This window comes from Ailuropoda melanoleuca, chromosome 1 (genome assembly GCF_002007445.2).
Source record: "Ailuropoda melanoleuca isolate Jingjing chromosome 1, ASM200744v2, whole genome shotgun sequence".
Classification (NCBI taxonomy): Eukaryota; Metazoa; Chordata; class Mammalia; order Carnivora; family Ursidae; genus Ailuropoda; species Ailuropoda melanoleuca.
The window spans coordinates 46,617,174-46,638,105 of record NC_048218.1 but is presented as its reverse complement, the minus strand read 5'-3'; the positions used below and the strand labels follow the sequence as shown (position 1 = coordinate 46,638,105).

The window sequence follows — 20,932 nt, the reverse complement described above, 5'->3', positions numbered from 1 at the left end:
CTTTTGTAGGATTATTCTAAGGTACTTTATATGTTCTGAAAGTATTGTATTTTTTTCTTAAAATTACATAATTTTGGATTTATTTTGGGTGTGTATTTTACATGCAGTAATATAGCTAAATTCCCTTAGTCATTCAGTCATTTATTTATAGATTCTTTGAAATTTTCCATATAAAAGAAATAGATTATCTGCTAATGGTGTTGGTTTTGTTTCTACCTTTCCAGTCCTTGTATTTTGAAAAATTTTTTCTTGCTTTACAATGCTGTCCAGGACCTCAAAAAAGCAGCAGTTGAATAGAAATGGTGATAGGGGGTTCACTTATCTCATTCGTGTTTCTAAAGAAAGTGCTTTTTTACCATGAAGTATATCATTTGGTAAATGTTTTAGATAGATAACCCTTTACCCTTTTAACATTAAGGATATTCCCTCTAGAATGGGTGCTGGTTTGTAACTCTCTGAGGAGGCTCCCAGGTGTAATCTGCATAGGGGGGCCAGTACTTATGAGGATTGTCTTGGGCAGCTGCAAGATGAATAGATCTCTGTGCCAGAATCTTAAAAATTTATATAGAGGCCTTAACTATGTTTAGTCGTGTACTCGGGAGGCCTTAAATGGGTTCAGTCATGTACCCAGTCCAGATAGCCTCAATACCAAGTTTCTATCTCAAGGATGTATTTTTGGGGCAGCTTCTGGGAACAAAGGCAAGTGAAACACACATTCCAGGAACAGGGGAGGGGTGAGGGGCCTCCACTTGCCTGGGTCCAGCACAAGGGTCAACTGGAAGTCAGGTCTTCTTGATGACCTCCTCCAGCAGTATTGACTTGCACATATTTTTTTCTGTATTTATTGAAACCACCTATCTTTTTATCATTCTGTTAATGTGGGAAATTACAAGATTTTCTGTGAAGCCAGTTTTTTGTTCTTGAAATAAATCCAGTTCGGTCGTATTATTACCAGCTTTATAAAGTGCTGTTTGGTTTACTAATATTGTCTAGAAAGTTTGCATGTATATTCATGAGTAATTGTTCTTTTTTCTTTTTCACAGCTTCATGTTTTGATACATCAGAGTTGGTAGATTCTACCAACGTTTGGTAGAATGGTGGCTAAAATTGCTGGGCTTGTAGTGGAGTTGGGGGAAGATTTTTAACTACTAATCTGGCACATTTAATGGTTAAAGGATTATTCAGGTTTTCTTTTCTTTCTTTAAGATTTATTCATTTATTTTGAGAGAGAGCGAGCGGGAGAGTGTACACACATAAGCGGAAGAGGGGCAGAGGGGTAAGGAGATCGAGAATCTCAAGCAGACTCCCTGCTGAGCTTGGAGCCCAACCCAGAGCTCAATCTCAGGACCCTGAGATCATGACCTGAGCTGAAACCAAGAGTTGAACACTCAACCTACTGAGCCACCAAAGCGCCCCTCATTTGCATCTTCTGTCATTTTTCTGTGCATTAATTTTTACAGAGTTGTAAAATAGTCTAGTCAATAGCAGTCAATCAGTGGTGCATGTTCAGCACTGCTCTGAACACCTGATCATCTTTTTTTGCCTCTTAACAAGTTTTGACTAATTTTTCTTGACACGCTGTTCAAAGAACAGCTGTTGGGTCACCTGGGTGGCTCAGTTATTTGAGCAGTGGACTCTTGATTTCGGCTCAGGTCATGATCTCAGGGTTATGAGATCGAGCCCCACATTGGTCTCCACAGTCAGCACAGAGTCTCCTTGTCCCTTTCTGTCCCCTTCTGCCTCTTACCCAGTTGCACGTGCTCTCTCACTCTAAAATAAGTAAATAAGATCTTTAAAAAAAATAAAAAATTATTAAAAAAACAGCTGTTATTTTCTTTTACTGATTTCCCTTCATTAATCTTCCTTTTACTGTATTTGAGTTACTGTCTTTATTTTATTTTAATTTAATTTAATTTTTTAAAGTAAAAAATGCCCAATTTGGGGCTCTATGCCCAATGTGTGGCTCAAACTTAGAACCATGAGATCAAGAGTCACATGCTGTACTGACTAAGCCAGACAGGGGCCACTGTTATTCTGTCTTTTTTTGACTGTTAAGTATAATGCTTTTCACCCATTAACTCCCAACCTTTCTAAGTTTCCGGTTTAAGCATTTAAGACTATAAGTTTCCCTTTAATACTGCAGATTTGTTGCTTTTGACCCTACATGTGGTCTATTTTTATAAGCTTCATTTTGCTTGAATAGAATGTGAGTTTTTTTCAGTTGGGAGCAATATTCAATCTATTGTGGCTTGTTAATTCTTTACTGATTATTTTGTGTGCTTGATCTATCAGTTATCGACAGAGATGCTTAGGATATTAACTAAGTGTGATTCATTTGTCTATTACTGAGTTTCTTCAGTTTTTGTTTTGTGTATCTTGAGGCCATGTTAGATGCATATAAGTTTTGAGTTACTGATTTATGATAAAATTTCCTTTGATCATTGGGTAACGACCCTCTTTATCTTTATTGATGCTTTTTACCTTTAAAACCTATGTTGGCTGCTCTTATAAACTTATTTTCTATTTTGGCTGCTTTAGTAAATATTTTTTAGATATGTAAACAATATTGTCATTACTATTTGCCTAGCATATCTTCCATTTTCAACCTTTTTGTATCTCTCTGTTTTACATTTCTCTTTAAACATCGTATTTCTGGATTTTGTTCTTAATCCAGCATGAGGATCTTTGACTTTCAAATGTCCTGCATAGAAATTGTTGAACTTCTGAATTCAGCAATTGAGATCGTTGTCCTTCATCAGTTGAGAAAAAGTCGCAGCCAGTATGCCTTCAGAACTTGTTTCTGCCTCATTTTCTCTCTTCTACCTTTTGAAATTCCAATTAAACATTCTCACTTTATAGTCTGTGACCTTTAATTTCTCGTTTGTATTTATCTCTATACAGATTATTCTGGAAAACTTTTGGGTTTTTTTAATTTTTTTGTTATTTTTAAAGATTTTTATTTATTTGAGAGAGAGAGTACAGGGGGAGAGTGAGAGGGAGAAGCAGACTCCCCACTGAGCGGAGAGCCCAGGACCCTGAGATCATGACCTGAGCCAAAGGCAGATGCTTAACCAACTGAGCCACCCAGACTCCCCTATTCTGGAAAATTTTAATTGACCCACTGTCTCACTGTGTTTCATTTCCTGTTAAATTCATTTATCGAGTTTTTTATTCCAGTCTCTTTTTCATTTTTTTTTAAATTTTTAATTTTATTTAAGTTAGCTCTGTGCCCAACATGGGGCTTGAACGCACAAACCTGAGATCAAGAGTCATATGCTCTACTGACTGAGCCAGCCAGACACCCCTCTTCTCTATTTACTACTTTTTCAAATGTCTCTTTTAGGGTGCTACTTTTTATGACCTTTTGCTCTTTACTGGTGATGATATGCCACTCTTGACTTTCTGTACTTGATCATAGCAGTACTTAAAATCTTTGCTGATTTGATTCATGGTGTTTGTTTCCACTAGCTCTTGTTCATGGTGCTTTGTTTGTGATTTTTTTTTTCTTTTAATCTGTGCACAATGAATTCCTATTCTTCAGAACTTTGTGGGAAATCTTTTGAGTTCTGGGTTGAAGGTGTTTTCCACAGAGAAAACATTTGATTCTTTTTTTTTTTTTTAATTTTATTATATTATGTTAATCACCATACAGTACATCCCCAGATTCCGATGTAAAGTTTGATGCTTCCATTAGTTGCGTATAACACCCAGTGCACCATGCAATACGTGCCCTCCTTACTACCCATCACCAGTCTATCCCATTCCCCCACCCCCTCCCCTCTGAAGTCTTCAGTTTGTTTCTCATAGTCCATAGTCTCTCATGTTTCATTCCCCCTTCTGATTACCCCCCTTTTCTTTATCCCTTTCTTCCCCTACCGATCCTCCTAGTTCTTATGTTCCATAGATGAGAGAAATCATATGATAATTGTCTTTCTCTGCTTGACTTATTTCACTTAGCATTATCTCCTCCAGTGCCGTCCATGTTGCAGCAAATGTTGAGAATTCGTTCTTTCTGATAGCTGAGTAATATTCCATTGTATATATGGACCATAGCTTCTTAATCCAGTCATCTGTTGAAGGGCATCTCGGCTCCTTCCATGATTTGGCTATTGTGGACAATGCAGCTAAAAACATTTGATTCTTAAGATGCCGAGGGCATTACCTGTCTGGGACGGCTTTAAATTCTGAGCCTGAGGAGTTTTTGACTACCAAAGTGCTATATATTAAAAAAAAAATCCCACCAAATTAAGCTTGGTTTGTGGTCATGACTAATCAGGAAAGATTTCTTACCTCCTTCACTCAGTGCTGGGATACCAAGGATATTTAAAATAATACTTAAAAAATTTTTTTTTATCTCTCTCTCTCTCTCTCTTTTTTTTTTTAAGTAAGTAGGTCAAATTAGGCTATCATACTTGACCATATTGCTGGATGCAAAAGTCCCTGTCATAATTTTTCTTTCTGTTGGTTCATAACCCTCGTGAGCTTCCCTGGTATAATCTGAAGTTGGCCCTATACCAAAGAAACAGGCAGGCCATTTCAGGTTGGTAGATGGCAGTTTTAACAAGCAATGGGGACTTATATATGAGGCTTTGTCTTGGGTGGCAGCAAGATGAGTGGATCTCTGCACCTGCCCATCAAAATTAAAAGTTTAGAAAGAGGCCTAACTGGGTCCAGTCACATCAGTGCATGTATTTTCAGTATCACATCACTCTCTCATGGTTATGTCCTTAGAGCAGTGTCAGGGAGCAAGAAAGGCAAATGGAACCCACATTCCAAGGACGGAGAAAGGGGTGAGGAGCCTTTGAGTGCCCCAGAGTCCAGTTCACGGGTCAGCTGGAGATCGCATCTTTTTGATGCTATTCCCTAATACTTACTATAGCCAGCTATTTTTTTAAAGATTTTATTTATTTATTTGACAGAGAGACAGCGAGAGAGGGAACACAAGCAGGGGGAGTGGGAGAGGGAGAAGCAGGCTTCCTGCCGAGCAGGGAGCCCAATGCGGGGCTCGATTCCAGGACCCTGAGATCACGACCTCAGACGCTTAATGACTAAGCCACCCAGGCGCCCCATAACCAACTATTTTGTTCATTTTTTTTCTTTTCTTAGTTTTTCATTTTTATAAAATTTACCCTCTTAATGACTTCTAAGTATTAGCTATGTTCACATTGTTGTGTAATGTATCTGTGGAACTTTTATGTCTTGCAAAATTGTCCATTTTGATTAAAATGTTTTGCAGGCTGTGTATATGTGTATGTAAGAAGGCTAGGGGTAAAAACAAAATACCAAAATTATCCGCCTCTTATCTCTTGGCAGAATTATGAATAATTTTTTTTAACTTTTCTTTTGTGTGTTTTTGTATTTTACAGTGAACATATGACTGTGCCTTTGAAAAAAAAGTTTTAGATATTTAAAGTGTTACTTGGAACAGTGTTAATTCCTTTGTGGGAAATTTTTTCTTATGACTTCAAACTTAGAAATTAAAAAGGTACTGGGTAGAAGACCAAAATACATTATTCTATTTGTGTTTTTTGTTTGTTTTTTGAAAGAAATACTTCCCTCAAGCTTATTTAACTTGGTCTTATAATATGTAGCAAAAGTAACATGGCTTCAGCCTATTTAATTACCAACTTTCCTGGGACGACTGAATTAGCCATGATGATGATGTTGATGTGTGGTGCCCTCAGTTTTCAACTGGACTGTTAATATGCCTCACAGTTTAAGGCTTCCCTTCTTTGTCCATCATTTATCTACTTATATGAAAGGACTACAGTTTATGTGCCTTGAGTCAAAACTGAAAAATATAGCAATGTAAGTTTTTAAAAGGGTGCTTTCGCTCTTTATTTGGTAAAAGATCTCTAAGATAAATTATGATACCAGAGAGGCAAGGCATAGGACAGTGTATGTAATATGCTACCTACCGTAAGAAGGGCGAATAAGATTATTTGCTTAATTGTATAAAGGGAGAATAAGATTATTTGCTTAACTGTATAAACTGTATAAAGACTGTACAGATTCTTAATCGTACTGGTTATGGAGGTAGAGTTGGACTTATCACTGTTTTATCTTCTGATTTTTGAATCATGAATATTAGTGGCTTTTGAAGTGAAGTCTTGAGAACTTAGAAATAAACTGCTTTTATTTTCTCACATAAAATAGGAATGTAATACCTCCTGTGTATAGTAAGTATTTCCTTCCTTAGACCAGGAATAGGCAAACTGTAGCCCAAAGGGGCAATCCTCTCTTCCCTCCCTTTTTGTAAATAAAGTTATATTGGAACACAGCCATGCTCTTTTGTGTATGTATTATATTTGGCCACTTTTTTCAGCTACAGTGGCAGAGTTGAGTAGTTAAAACAGATACCTTATGGCCTGCAATAATTGTTATCTGATTCTTCACAGAAAAATTTCGCTGACCCCCCATGTTAGATCTTGTTCTTTAATTTTCAGTAGTATAGCCCTTTGTTCACAATTATTTTTGTATGGACTTCTATTATTAAATTACAGTTATACTTACAGAAGTGAGATTAGGGGACAGGTTGGTTGAACCCTGCCTACTCACCTGCCTCCCTTTCTTTTTTTACCCTCCATTCTCCAGCAGCTGTTTCTTGAGGGGAATTTGAGGAACCCCCGGGGTTCTAAGGAGTACAGTTTGAAAATGACTGCCTTACAACAACTCTTTGAGGTAGTAAGTCTGATATTATTTTCTATTTTAGGTATTGAGAGACTCGGCTCATAGAAGTGAGTTAGTCAAGGCTAATTAAGCAACCAGAACACAAAACAAGTCCAGAGTGTTTAATTGCAGAATAAATGGTCATATTTGCCTTTTTGCCTTTGTATTTTATTTTATATTGTCATAATCATGTATTAATTGTTTTTCTAAGGTGTTTTAGTAGTTATTTAACTTTTTTGTACCCCCATTTTTTTTTCCCATGTAGGTTTTTGTAAGGCAAGCTTCCTTCCTTTATTGGAATTTGCCTATACTTCTGTGCTAAGTTTTGACTTCTGTAGTATGGCTGATGTAGCCATCTTGGCTCGCCATCTTTTCATGTCGGAAGTTTTAGAAATCTGTGAAAGTGTACATAAACTAATGGAAGAGAAGCAGCTCACAGTCTATAAGAAGGGTGAGGTCCAAACGGTTGCATCTACCCAGGACTTACCAGAACAGAATGGAGGTACCGCACCTCCTGTGGCTAACAGCGAGGGAACCACAACAACATTACCTACTGAACTTGGTGATTGTGAAATTGTACTGTTGGTGAATGGAGAATTGCCAGAAGCTGAGCAGAATGGAGAGCCAGGACAACACCCTGAACCCCAGGTTTCTTCAGAGGCTCAAGGCACTCTGTCACCTGCAGGCTGCATAACTGGTTCCCATCCTGAAATGGAGTCTGTGGATTTAGTAACAAAAAATGATGAGACAGAACTAGAAACTTTAAACAGCAGAGAAGATAGCACAGTTTCTAATATTCACCCCAAACTTTCAAAAGAGAATGTAATGAGTAGCTCACCAGAAAACAGTGGTCTGGGAAATGACACATCAACTGAAGATATCTGTACTGAAGACATTCCAGAACAAATGCAAAACCTTGGCCAGTCTTTAAAAGATCAGGAAAATCTAGTTGCACTGACAACAAAGACAGACCTTGGCCCTGATGATGAAACTTACAGAAGCAGGCTTCGGCAGCGTTCTGTTAATGAAGGGGGATATATCCGACTACACAAAGGAATGGAGAAAAAGCTGCAAAAACGGAAAGCCATTCCCAAGTCAGCAGTTCAGCAGGTACGACGAAAAGGTGACCTTTGTGGTTTTAGCTTTAAGTCAAAAGCATCCTATTCATAAACTTCATACCTATCATGAAAATTATTTTGGGAGGAAGGGCAGTAGGTGCAGGAAAGCAACTTAATGTTTTAAATACCAATATTAACAAGATAATATTAATTTGAAATATTATGACATGATTCATGATTTTAAAAATTAAAATGAGTTAGGGTGCCTGGGTGGCTCAGTTGGTTAAGCGTCTGCCTTTGGCTGAGGTCATGATCTCAGGGTTCTGAGATCGAGTCCTGCATGGGGCTCCTTGCTCAGCAGGGAGCCTGCTTCTCCCTCAGCTGCTTGTGCTCTCTCGCTTGCACATTGTCTCTCAAGTAAATAAATCTTTTTTTTTTTTTAATTAAAATGAGTATGTTTATTTGGATTGTGTTTTCTGTCCCTTAATTAGGTAGCCCAGAAATTAGTTCAAAGAGGGAAAAAGATGAAACAGCCAAAAAGGGATGCTAAAGAGAATACTGAAGAAGCAGCATCCCATAAATGTGGGGAATGTGGAATGGTTTTTCAGAGACGATATGCCCTTATAATGCACACACTGAAACATGAAAGAGCTAGAGATTACAAATGTCCGGTAAGTAACTGGAAAGCTAATTGAAGATGGCTCTACTTTCATGATAAACAGAATCCAGTTTACTGCTTCAGTGTTATTCTACTAGGATTCTCTCAGTGTTTCTCTGTCTCCCTTAATATTGCTATGTAAGAGTCATCTTCTGATTTGTATATGTCATTTCTCTGACCCCTCCCCCAAAAAACCCCACAAAAAACAATGATGTATCTTTGCTTCTTCCTCATACCCTAATAAGACAAGACTGAAATTATCATTTAAAAAATACAAGCTTTGGGGTACCTGGCAGTCTTAGTCAGTAGAGCATGTGACTCTTGATCTCAGAGGATCATGAGTTCGAGCCCCACATTGAGGGTAGAGATTACTTAAAAATAAATAAACTTTAAAAATTGAAAAACAGAAGCTCATAGAAGGGTAAAGAGAACAGGAGAGAAACCTTAGTGACTGCATTATGGCCCGTGATAAATAGATGGAATAACCGATACAGCAGATTTGAAAGGGCTCATTCCCAGGCTTTCAGTGCAGAAAGCTAAGAATCTGTCCAAACTGTATTGCAGAAGTACCAAATGCCTCAGAAGTTAGTGTTACTAGCTACTTTGAAAGTAGAAGTGAGTCTGGTTGTTATTTAAGAAGCAATTAAATTGCCACTACCACCAGTCCCTCAGCCAAAGATCTATCTTCTACTTTCTGAAAGAGGTAAATCCATGACTGCTCTGGGGAACGCTGTATACAGTGAGGGTGAATGTATTATACCCAAAACATGGGAAAAGAAAACCTTACATACTGATTGTTGAAACCTTTAAAGTTCTCTTTACCTACTCAAGTCCCAGAATATTAGCAGCCAGACCCTTAACCAGAAGCAGAAAGGTTTCTCAGAGATGAGAAATCCAAAAGCCCAATAACAAAGGACCTGGAGATAGTGCTGACTAAAGCCTGTGGTTGACAGCTTCCCCCACACCCACCCCACTTACACAGAAATTCCAATCCAGTTTTCTAACATTGTAAAATATGAGTAGCTGTCAGGGATCATCAGACTCATGATAAATATTTTAAGAAAAAAAGAGCAACTTTGAGGGAGCCACAAATACAAAAATCTTAGAAAAATTGGGAAATAGACTAAATATCTCAGAAAATAATGCAAAAGACAAGTTAGAACATGAGAGTAAAGAAATTTAGAGAATTGGTGTAGGATGTCTAATATCCAGATAACACCAAACAGAATATAGAGAGAAGGAAGTCATTGGTGCAATACGGAAAAATATCAGAACTTAAGTTTCCTTGTGAAAAAGGGCATGTTGAATGCCCACAACGATGGATGAAAGTAAATATATATCAAGATAAATTATGAAATCTTCAAATCAAGGGACAAAGAAAAAATCTAATAAATAATGATAGAGGAAAAAGACATAGAAAGAATAAAGGTCAGAATGGCTTCAGGCTTTTCAGCAGCAACAGTGGAAACTAGAAGAGAAAGGAAGGCACAATGTCTTTAAAATCCTAAAGGGAAATGATTTCTATCTTAAAATCTGTAGCCAAACTATCAGTTATTTGTGATGGTAGAATAAGAACACTTTTAGACATGCAAGGTCTCAAAAGTTGTACCTTCCGAACTCCCTTTCTCAGGAGGCTTATTGGCAGAGGTGTTCCACTAAAATGAGCAGGACCTGGGAAACCCGGGAAACATGGGGTCCAATTCTACAGAGTCCAAGCATAGGAAACAACCAATCCAGGTTGGAACAGGACAAAATGCCTTGACAGAGATCTCTATAAGGTGATGTCTTTCAATCTCCTCTCAGTAGACAATTGAGGGAAGGGCTTGGTGATGAATTAGCAGTAAATATAAAGAGAAATAAGCAAAACAGAAAAAGAAAGGAAAGAGAATCATAGTGTACTCTGTGTCACAGCTGTAATAATAACTACATCATTGAAAAAATGTGAACATGGAAATTGGTCAAAACTGCGACATAACTATATCAAGAAAGTAAGGTAACAGGAAGGGTCTGCATATGTGTAGGGAGTGGAGGGGTGAAGGGAGAGAGTCCTCATCCATTATTCGTGTTACTTAGAGTACCAAGATAAGCATCATGAGAGAGTCACAAAAAAAAAAAAAAAAGTGGCAGAAGTAGTAGGCCAAAAGAAGAATTTTAAGGACCATCACAGTTTTATCTTTCTGCTTTCTCTAACCCCTAGTTTTGCTCCACCTAACCACTATTAGTACTCATATGATGATAGCATTCTTCCCTCTCCGTGTCCTACCATTCCTTCTAGACAGACCTAGTCTCCTCATTGGTGCCTTTCTTTATTGCTTCTATTACTCCCTCTGTGGTTAGATTATAAACCTCTGCAGAGTAGGGGCTGGGTCTTGACCCCTTTCATCCTTATATCTGATACCTAGCATATTGTCTTTTATGTAGCGTATGTGTTTATTGATGTATATAATAGTAACGAAATGGGAAATTGAAATAGTCAAGTTTCATTTAACATTTGTTACGTAATTACATTTAGACAGAATTTTATTCACTTTTTTTGTAGTTGTGTAAAAAACAGTTTCAGTACAGTGCCTCCTTGCGAGCACATCTCATTCGACATACCAGAAAAGATGCACCCACTTCATCCTCCTCCAATTCTACATCTAATGAGACATCGGGAGCCTCGTCTGAGAAGGGGAGAACCAAACGAGAGTTTATATGTTCCATATGTGGAAGGACATTACCTAAATTATATTCTCTCCGAATACACATGTTAAAGCATACAGGTGTAAAGCCACATGCGTGCCAGGTAATGCCATAAAGTTGATTTTATTATATAAAGAAGATTTGCACTTAACTAGTGTGTGACTGGTTGGATTCTGGAGTCACCTTCACTCCTGTAAAATGTCACAGAGAATTCTAGGACTTTTTCAGTTTGTTGCCTGGATTAAGGGTGATTCTCAGTTGTGTTCTTTCATTTGCTATTTAATTTGTTGTAATTTAAAATGAATATATTAGGATGTTCATGAAACTTACTAGGATTCAGAGGATGTACTGGGTGAGAATAACCAGTTCATTATCCCATTCGTCCCTTTAACCTTCAGCAGGACCAATCTGGACTGGAAGGGAACCCATGGTTTAAACAAATCTCCTTAGCAAAAATCCTGCCTAAGCTGTGTGTTTTCTAGAGCGGAGGACTGAGACTATCCAAATGCCAAAATAAAACTTCTGGGTAAAGAATCCTGTGATGAGCCAGTTTAGGGCTCTTTGGAACAGCGAAAATTTTCTGGTAGCCCCTACAGCCTTGCCTATAAGCATGAACCATTTTTTCCCCAATGAGATTTTTAATGATTCTCTCCTTTTTTTTCTTTCTTTTTTGCTTTTTATTATAAGAGACTAGACTAGAACCTCATACATGCTTTAACCAGCTTCAGTAGTTACCAGCACATGGTCAGCTGTGTTTTATTGTATACTGTCACTTACTGTCCTACTCCCCTGTCCCCTCATTTCTTTTGAAGGCAAGTCCTAAGCACCATTTTATTCATAAATTTTAAAGATAAGTATTAACTGGGCCTCTGATCTTTTCATGTAGCACTACTCAAAATGTGTGGTCCATGGAAGATAAGTACAAAAATTGAGAGTAGACATCTAGAAATTGTCATGGCAATTGACATTGTTTTGACATTTTTTATCATGTTTAACAAAAAATGGATTGGGGAAAGGAAAAAAAAAAAAAAACCCTGGTTGTCTTCATCACAGAGTTTGAGAAGCACTGTTCTAGTTGGTGTAGCAAGAAATTAGTATATTTTCTTGATTAAGCTCTCATGTCTCTTTTAATATAGAAAGCACACATGTCTTACAAGGACCACGTGAGGGTCTTTTGTACTGCTTTGGGCTCCTCCAGTGAGCACTTAGATCTAAGAAAGAGCAATATTTGTTAAGTACTGAGTCAGAAGATGATCAGCCAGCTAATGTCATTGACACTTGTTTCAACTTCAGTTTGTCATTTTGTTTATACATTTTTTTCTTTAAAATGGCATACGCTTTCTCTGTCCTCGTTCTTCAGAAACAGCCCTGATTTTTCCTTTCTGTTTAAACACCTGTGCTGTCTCAGGTCTGTGGAAAGACTTTCATCTATAAGCATGGTCTAAAATTACACCAGAGTCTTCATCAATCACAAAAGCAGTTCCAATGTGAACTATGTGTTAAGTCATTTGTTACCAAACGGAGTCTTCAAGAACATATGAGTATTCACACAGGTAATGATTAATTTGTATGGACATAGTTACACATTATATACTCTTAAGTCACTGTTAAATTAATTATGCTGTAATTATTTTAGAAATTATATTGATATACTGATGGCTATATGTGTGCAGTTTTTTTATTAATGAAAGTAAGGCTAGGAATTTTTTTTTTTTTTTAAAGATTTTATTTGACAGAGAGACAGCCAGCAAGAGAGGGAACACAGGCAGGGGGAGTGGGAGAGGAAGAAGCAGGCTCCCAGCGGAGGAGCCCAATATGGGGCTTGATCCCAGGACCCCAGGATCACGCCCTGAGCCGAATGCAGACGCCTAACGACTGAGCCACCCAGGCGCCCCTAGAAAGTGTTCTTAAATCTAGTTTTAGAGCTATCTTTTTAGTGTAAAAATATTCATTGTGTCCCTTAGTGTAGAAAAAAGTGTCCCGAGTGTTAAATCATGCAATATTTAGATCCAGGCACTTAAAGAAATGGTCATGCTTTTAAAAAGTTAATGGGGCACCTGGGTGGCTCAGTCAGTTAAGCATCTGCCTTCAGCTTAGGTCACGACCCTCATTGGGCTCCCTGCTCAGTGGGGAGTCTGTTTTTCCCTCTGCCTCTCCACCCCCTCAATTCTTTCTTAAATAAATAAATAATCTTAAGAAATTTAAGTAATAGGCAGATGTAACTGTCAACATGGTGTAGGGCTTATAATTTTATTAGAAATTTTAGTCCACACATAATTATTTTACAGTGCTTAAAGCAGTTCTGTGGAAATGGCTAGTGAAGGGTAGGTAGTGGCTCCAGAACTTGTATTCAACTCTGTACGATTACAGTCCGGATGATTGTGCAAGTGCATGACGTTCTTTGGGTATTGGTAACCTTGCTAGTACTGTAATTGAAAGGAAATAGAGATTTTGACCTGGTTTGTTGTTCTTCTGAGAAGATGACTGCCAAGTGTAATAGCTTCTGTGCCCCCTTGATAGATAACTTTTGAAGTAGGACATAAAGTATTCTGTTGGAAGAGCACCCGATTGTTGGATTTGTGATGTGTTGTTTATTTTTCATAGGTGAGTCCAAGTACCTTTGCTCAGTTTGTGGAAAGTCTTTTCACAGGGGCTCTGGACTTAGCAAGCACCTAAAGAAACACCAGCCAAAGCCAGAAGTTCGAGGCTATCATTGTACTCAGTAAGTATTTAATATATAAACTGTTCAATTTCCTTGTGTTCTTAGTAGGTTTATTTGAAAGTTCCTTTCAAAAGGAAATATTTGAGATAACTCTAGTGGGATAACACTGTTATATCATTGAAATTTGCTAAGGGAGTAGAACTTACAGGTATATATATCTGATGTGATGGATACGTGACTTAACTAGAGGGAAGGAATCCTTTCACAACGGATACATCTATCAAACCATTATGATGTACATTTTAAATATCTTACAATTTTATTTGTCAGTTACACCTCAATAAAGCTAAAAAAAACCCACAAGGAAACGTTTGAAGATAATATTGAATTTTTATTTATTCTTGATTTTAATCAGTCTTTTTTTTTTGCCTAGATATTGCTATTTATGATTTTTTAGTTTTATTTAGATATTACATAACACATAACTCACTCACTTGAAATAATTTAAAGACATTCTTCAAATGTATTACCTAGGGGTGGAGACTATAGGAAGGAAGGGTCCCCATGCAAGCTAGAGATTATTTTTCTAGGCAGTTCATGTAAGGTGCTGGCTTGTCTGCTAGTTTTTCCTCTCTTCAGACTCTTTTTCTTTTCTCCCTCTTTTTATTTTCCAAAGTCTCCTGAAATTTCTCTTATAATTGAGATAAAACTCACTTAACATAAAATTCATCATTTTAAAGTGTACAATCCACTGACTTTTAGTACATTGTGCAGTTAGACATCACCACTGCCTAATTCCAGAATGCCTTCACACTCAGCCAGGCTATTACAACTCTGTCTTGGCCTTCTCTTCCTGTTTATGCAATCAGTCTTTTCTCAATATGTATTGCCCTGGCCAAGTGCATGGACTTCTCATTTCCTGGAAGTATGTGAGAGTTTTTCAAAGCCCTTCATCGACCACCATTTCATTCCCAAGCTCTTGGTTTGTGTATTGTTTGAACCAAACTATTATTTCTTGCCCCATGCAGTGGAAGCGAATATATTTGCCTTTTAATGTTTTCAGCAGACTTCTCTTTTCCCCCCAATCCTCAGCCCTGATAGAGTTGGGCAGACTAAATGCAGGCTCTGAGGGGATCCTTCAGGGAGTCACTGGGTAGGTTGAAAGAGACAACCACAATTCTTTGAGAATAAGTCCCTTGGGCACTAGGAACCCATGGTGGGAATGCAGTCTTCATGGCTGCTGCTGAGCTGAGAAGCAGGGAATGGGACCAAGGTAAGTTCAAATGCTACAAGGCTCTCTTACAAACATTTAACAATTTTTAAAATTATATGTGTGCCTGGTCTCCGTACCCTTTTAGTCAGTTTCCAGAGTTCCAGTAAAATTGATTCTCATAGTTTAGGCCAATTTTGTCTACTGCTTTGTGGAGCAGTGGGCTTGTGGGTTTCCTGACTGCCGTATTTACTGATGTCACTTTAATCAGTCTTATTATAAAACAAAGATATTTTATTATCAGTCGATTTTTAGTTGCAAGTGAAAGAAAACCCAACCTAAACTGGCTTGAATGAAAGGTAAAGTCTAAAAGTCTGAATGGTTAAACGTAAACTAGATTCACATTCATTAGCACTTGATGTCTCCAAGGCTCTCTGGACAAGGCAGTAGCAATGGTTTCAGCCTCACATCCTCTCAACTCCCAAATCATCAAGCCACGTTTCTGGTAATTCCTGTATAGATACTGAGATTGAATCTGGTTAAGTCATTTGATTATCCCTCATCAGTAATTACAGCCAAGGGAATGCTGTGCTCTGATTGACTTAGGCCTGAGGCAGTTGCTCCATCCTGTGGTCAACAGTGAGACCTACTCTAAACACATGGACAGAAAGGACGAGGGAAAAAGGGGGGATCAAATGGGGTTTAGGGGGAGAAAGAAAACCAATGTCTTATACAATAGCCTTTGAGAGCTCTGCATTGTTCTTTTTAAATGTTTCTAGTACTAGAAACAAAACAAACAAAAGAGAAAGAGAGAGGGAGGCAAACCAAGAAATGGACTCTGAACTATAGAGAACAAACTGATGGTTACCAGGGGGGAGGAGGGTGGGGGCATGGATGAAATAGGTGATGGGGATTAAGGAGGGCACTTAATGTTGAGCACCAGGTGTTGTATGGAAGTGTTGAATCACTATATTGTACACCTGAAATTGTATGTTAACTAACTGGAATTTAAATAAAAACTTAAACATGTTTCCAGTACTCCAGAGCCAAAAGAACTTCAAACCCTGAAGCCTTTTACTGCAAGATTGGAATAGTAGCAAATTCTTGTGGTTTTGAAACTTAAAAATAAATTTATTTATGATTTATTTATTAAATATTTTATTTATTTGATAGGGAGAGAGCACAAGCAGGGGGAGAAGCAGAGGGAGAAGGAGAAGCAGGCTCCCGAACAAGCAGGGAGCCTGATGCGGGTCTTGATCCCAGGACCCTGGGATCACGACCTGAGCCGAAGGCAGACACTTAATGGTCTAAGCCACCCAGGTGGCTAATTTCTTTTGTTTTAAATTGGGATCATTTTGTAGCGTTCTAGAAACCCATGAATGTACTGAGTCTTGGAAACTTGTTTTAAAAGAATAATGAAGTGATCTGATAGAGTGGTTTCAACTTTGTTATTGCAGATGTGAAAAAAGTTTCTTTGAAGCTAGAGATCTTCGTCAGCACATGAACAAACATCTTGGTGTGAAGCCATTCCAGTGCCAATTTTGCGATAAGTGCTATAGTTGGAAGAAGGATTGGTATTCCCATGTGAAGTCTCATTCTGTCACTGAGCCTTACAGGTAGGTAAATTTGACCTGAACTTAACGGAGATGTATATGTACTTGGATCAATTCTTTTGGATGCTGGTGCTTTGGAAAAAATAATTTAGGTGTTTTTTTTTACCCCCATTATAGGTGTAATATATGTGGCAAAGAATTTTATGAGAAAGCATTGTTCAGAAGGCATGTAAAGAAGGCTACCCATGGAAAAAAAGGAAGAGCAAAGCAGAACCTGGAACGGGTGTGTGAACAATGTGGAAGAAAATTCACTCAGCTAAGAGAGTATAGGAGACACATGAACAACCATGAAGGTAACTGTACTTAATATTATGTATATATTTAAGTAGGATAAAAAGCCAATCCAGTAGTGACTCTCCCTTTACTAGGCCTCTTGTCTGTTACCTCACCTTCCTTTGATAAGAGTTTAATCCCATGTTATGGAATATTTATTCAGGTGATGGAGGTGATCCTGAACCTGGGTGCCTAGTTATTGTGTATGTAGATAGGTTTCTTTTTTAGTGAGCTTAGTGTTGTAGGTCAGCTGCACTATTGGAAGCTTCTGTTACCTTATCCTAAGATTATAGGATTGCAGGGAAGGTTAAATGAGTTTATGAATGGGAACTCAAAATTGTGTCTCAGTAACTTCTATCTCCGGATACACCTGTAGAGAGATTGTATTGCAGAATCTAGTTTATTCTAAGGTACACCATTAGGTCCTAAATAAAAGATTGCCACAGTCCAGATAGAAGGGGTTATGGGCTACTGTACCTGAAGAAAAGCATTATTTATCAAGGAACTTTAATATATTTTGCTACTTGTACCTCACACACACACTTCTCTCTCTGTCTCCCTCTCTTTTTTAATAGGGGTTAAGCCATTTGAATGCTTAACATGTGGAGTAGCTTGGGCCGATGCCCGATCTCTAAAACGCCACGTCAGAACACATACTGGCGAACGGCCCTACGTCTGCCCGGTATGTAGCGAAGCCTACATAGATGCTCGAACACTCCGTAAACATATGACTAAATTCCATAGAGATTATGTGCCTTGCAAAATTATGCTGGAAAAAGATACCCTTCAGTTTCATAACCAAGGAACTCAAGTGGAGCATGCTGTTAGTATCTTAACAGCAGACATGCAGGAACAAGAAAACAGTGGTCCTCAAGAACTGGAGACGGTGGTGGTGACGGGAGAGACCATGGAAGCGCTGGAAGCTGTTGCGGCTACGGAAGAGTGTCCGTCAGTGTCCACGCTCTCTGACCAAAGCATTATGCAAGTGGTTAATTATGTGTTGGCACAACAGCAAGGACAGAAGCTCTCGGAAGTGGCAGAAGCTATTCAAACTGTTGAAGTGGAGGTGGCACACATTTCAGAAGCAGAATGACTACAGCAATAGAGAGAAAAGAAGTGACATGTATACTGAACTCACAGAACATGTTTACAGTACTATGTGACTGTCTGCCTGGAGTTGGTAGGTCAAGGCTCTGAGCTGTTTGGTGATGTTTGAACATTTCCGAACGGTTTGTCTGGCTAATGGTTTCTGTTGAAAAGTCCATTTACTGTAAAGAAATTGAAAACAAATCTACTTGATGGCATTGGTTTATATCATGGTGTACTTTTTATGAATTAATGTTTATAAAGGACTGTACTAAATTAAAAACTGTATAGTTTCACTTGCATTTTGACATTATTATATACTTTGAGTTTAAAAGGCTGCACTAGTCGGACTTTCTTCTCTTTTATTCTCAAAATAGAGAGGTTCTGTGATTTCATTTGCCCTGTTTATAGGTTTAAAAAAATTCTAATATAAAGCATTTTAGTAGGATGCATAGGTATATTACATTTTTAAAATGCTTCAGATCTGTGATTCTTGACTTATTATTTATTTTAACCCCTTATAAGTCAGGGATTTATTCTATTTTAAAGCACTTAATGAGTTATATGTTGTAATCAAGTTTGCACAGTGTACTTATCTATATGGGGAACCCTTAAATAAATAGCTGATTTTTTAAATGCCATTAAAATGCATGAAATGCCTATTAAAGCCTTACTATATACTATCTCTTCAAGGCAAGTAAATTGACCATGAGCAAAGAACACTGTTATTAAACACTGTTGATGGGAAATTTCTCCTTGATAACATGGGACAATGAATGAAAAAAATCTCATTCTTTTGCTGAAGAATGAACAAATTAAAACTAGATTTGGTATGTTTGCAGCTTTTGTATCATGTTTAATTGTACATTTTGTTGAAAAACTGCAATTTAGAAATAGGATAGCAATATAGACCTCTACAGCGGTCCTGTGGATACCGTATAATTGTCAGGTAACTACAGAATATTGAAAAGTCTTCAATTGAGCCCTCATTTAGTATACTGTTTGAAGAAGTTAATTGATTATGGTCCACCAAATTGTTGAAAGTAAATTATTTTTAAAAGTTACCTGAGAATTACATTAATTTGTGTTTTGATTTTTAAATTCCCACTCCTAGAAGCTATCCAGTTTTCTGATCTTCAGAATAACAATGGGGGAGATGCCACATTTCTCTCGTGTGGGAATCTACCACTCAAACTATAATTGTTAAAATTAAACTTTTTTAAGTATTAGAAGCTAATATAAGATATAAAATTAAGATATAAGAAAATCACATGTAAATCATTCCTAAAGCACAAGAAAAGAATGTGCCTTGATGTACATATATTATTAAGATACTTATTCCAGTTTACTTTAAAAAATGGCTAAAAGGTAAAGACTAAATATGATGCCATGCATGCATTGTACCTGCATATGTAATATTTGCATTTGCAAATTTCCCATTGTTTCTGTAGCTGTGTGGCTGACTTTCAATTTTAAGTGAATTGACATACAGTCTGTAACTTTATAATGGCTGCTTGTTTATCGTACCTTTCAGTTAGTGAAAACGTATTTCAACCTGACTTGGAATTGTGTCTTTTATGTTCCATCTTCACTGTTATTAGATTTAGTTGGTTGTATAAGACCATTAATGTATGTCAAAATTGTAAATAAAAGATGTTGAATCTTGTTTAAAAGCATAAGCTTTGGAGTTGAGCTTGTCACTTTTCTATTCATAAATCAGTTGCTGTTATTTGATATGTTATTAAAGTTAATCCATTTTTAAAGTTAAGGGGAATAGAATACATTAAAAAATAACCATTGGGTGAAAACATAATAATATTAAAGCTTCTTACTCGTAAACATAATTTTGCCACAAAATTGGAAGTAGTGTGACTTACTGCCTACTTCGGATAATTTAAATGTGTAGAGTTATAGGGCGCCTGGCTGGCTCCGTTGGTAGAGCGTGTGACTCTTGGTCTTGAGGTTGTGCGTTCAAGCCCCATGTTGGGCATGACTTTTTAAAAAATGTGTAGAATTACATAATTCCATGTTAGAAACACGTTAAGGTTGCAGAAATTCAGTTTTATATTGCCATGGGGGAAACGTCTATATTTAATTTACAATTCCTTTTTAGAAACACGCATTGCGGGGCGCCTGGATGGCTCAGTCGTTAAGCATCTGCCTTCGGCTCAGGGCGTGATCCCAGGGTCCTGGGATCGAGCCCCACATTGGGCTCCCTGCTCTGCTGGGAACCTGCGTCTTCCACTCCCCCTGCTTGTGTTCCCTCTCTCGCTGGCTGTCTCTCTAATGAATAAAAAAAAAAAAAAAAAAGACATTGGTTTGTTGTCAGGTGACTCTCCCCTAATTGTGTGGGTACCCCTGGATAAATGTACTTATTACTCCTGCTGCCAAGCAGTTTGAGTCATTGCTGTTAGTCACTGAAATGTATGAATTGATAGCAATGAATGAATTCTCTAACATGGATTTGAATGTTTTATTAAAAACAGCTGTATACAGAATTTCACAGGGTTGCCTAAACTGCTAGACTTAGAGCAAATCCAAACCTTCAGTGTTTTGTCATTTTTTAATGCATTGGTGTACACTCTCTGTGCATGCATGATGTTTCCTGCTCATGATTCTTCTTGTCAAACCTGTAATCTCTTGGAAGTTCCTAAACAGTTTTACATCTTATGTTTGGAACATGCATAATAAAAGCCATTGCTTCCTCTTGATCCTATATGTTGATCAATTCGAGTTTGTAGAAGCTTGGGGAGCAAAGATGCATAAGTAACTTATTTAATCAGTTTAAATATACCATGCTTATAGTCTATTACTTGATGTTTTGAGGTTTAAATACTGCTGTTCGTTGGATTTTTCCTCTAGAGCCTCACGGATTTGGGAGTATGGACTCCTCTCCAGTAGGACCTCATCTTTTGGAAGCCTGTGCTGCCCACATAGGCTGCGGTTTTGTGTTTGCATCTGCTGGGTTGCTCCAAGAGTGTTCATGGTTAGGTACCATTTTTATATTAATTCTCAGACTGT

General features: G+C 37.7%; 1 protein-coding gene across 1 annotated transcript in view; it reads left to right on the top strand.

Moving 5' to 3' along the window:
- ZBTB11 (zinc finger and BTB domain containing 11) overlaps positions 1-19,590 on the top strand; it is a 31,358-nt gene extending 11,768 nt beyond the window's left edge. The window contains exons 4-11 of the mRNA XM_002917072.4: positions 6,935-7,779; positions 8,219-8,398; positions 10,925-11,170; positions 12,476-12,620; positions 13,672-13,789; positions 16,397-16,555; positions 16,670-16,845; positions 17,401-19,590. Of these exons, the coding sequence (XP_002917118.2) occupies positions 6,935-7,779; positions 8,219-8,398; positions 10,925-11,170; positions 12,476-12,620; positions 13,672-13,789; positions 16,397-16,555; positions 16,670-16,845; positions 17,401-17,918 (2,387 nt within the window). The 3' untranslated portion in view covers positions 17,919-19,590. The remainder of the gene's footprint in view (positions 1-6,934; positions 7,780-8,218; positions 8,399-10,924; positions 11,171-12,475; positions 12,621-13,671; positions 13,790-16,396; positions 16,556-16,669; positions 16,846-17,400) is intronic.
- Positions 19,591-20,932: the final 1,342 nt, after the last annotated feature.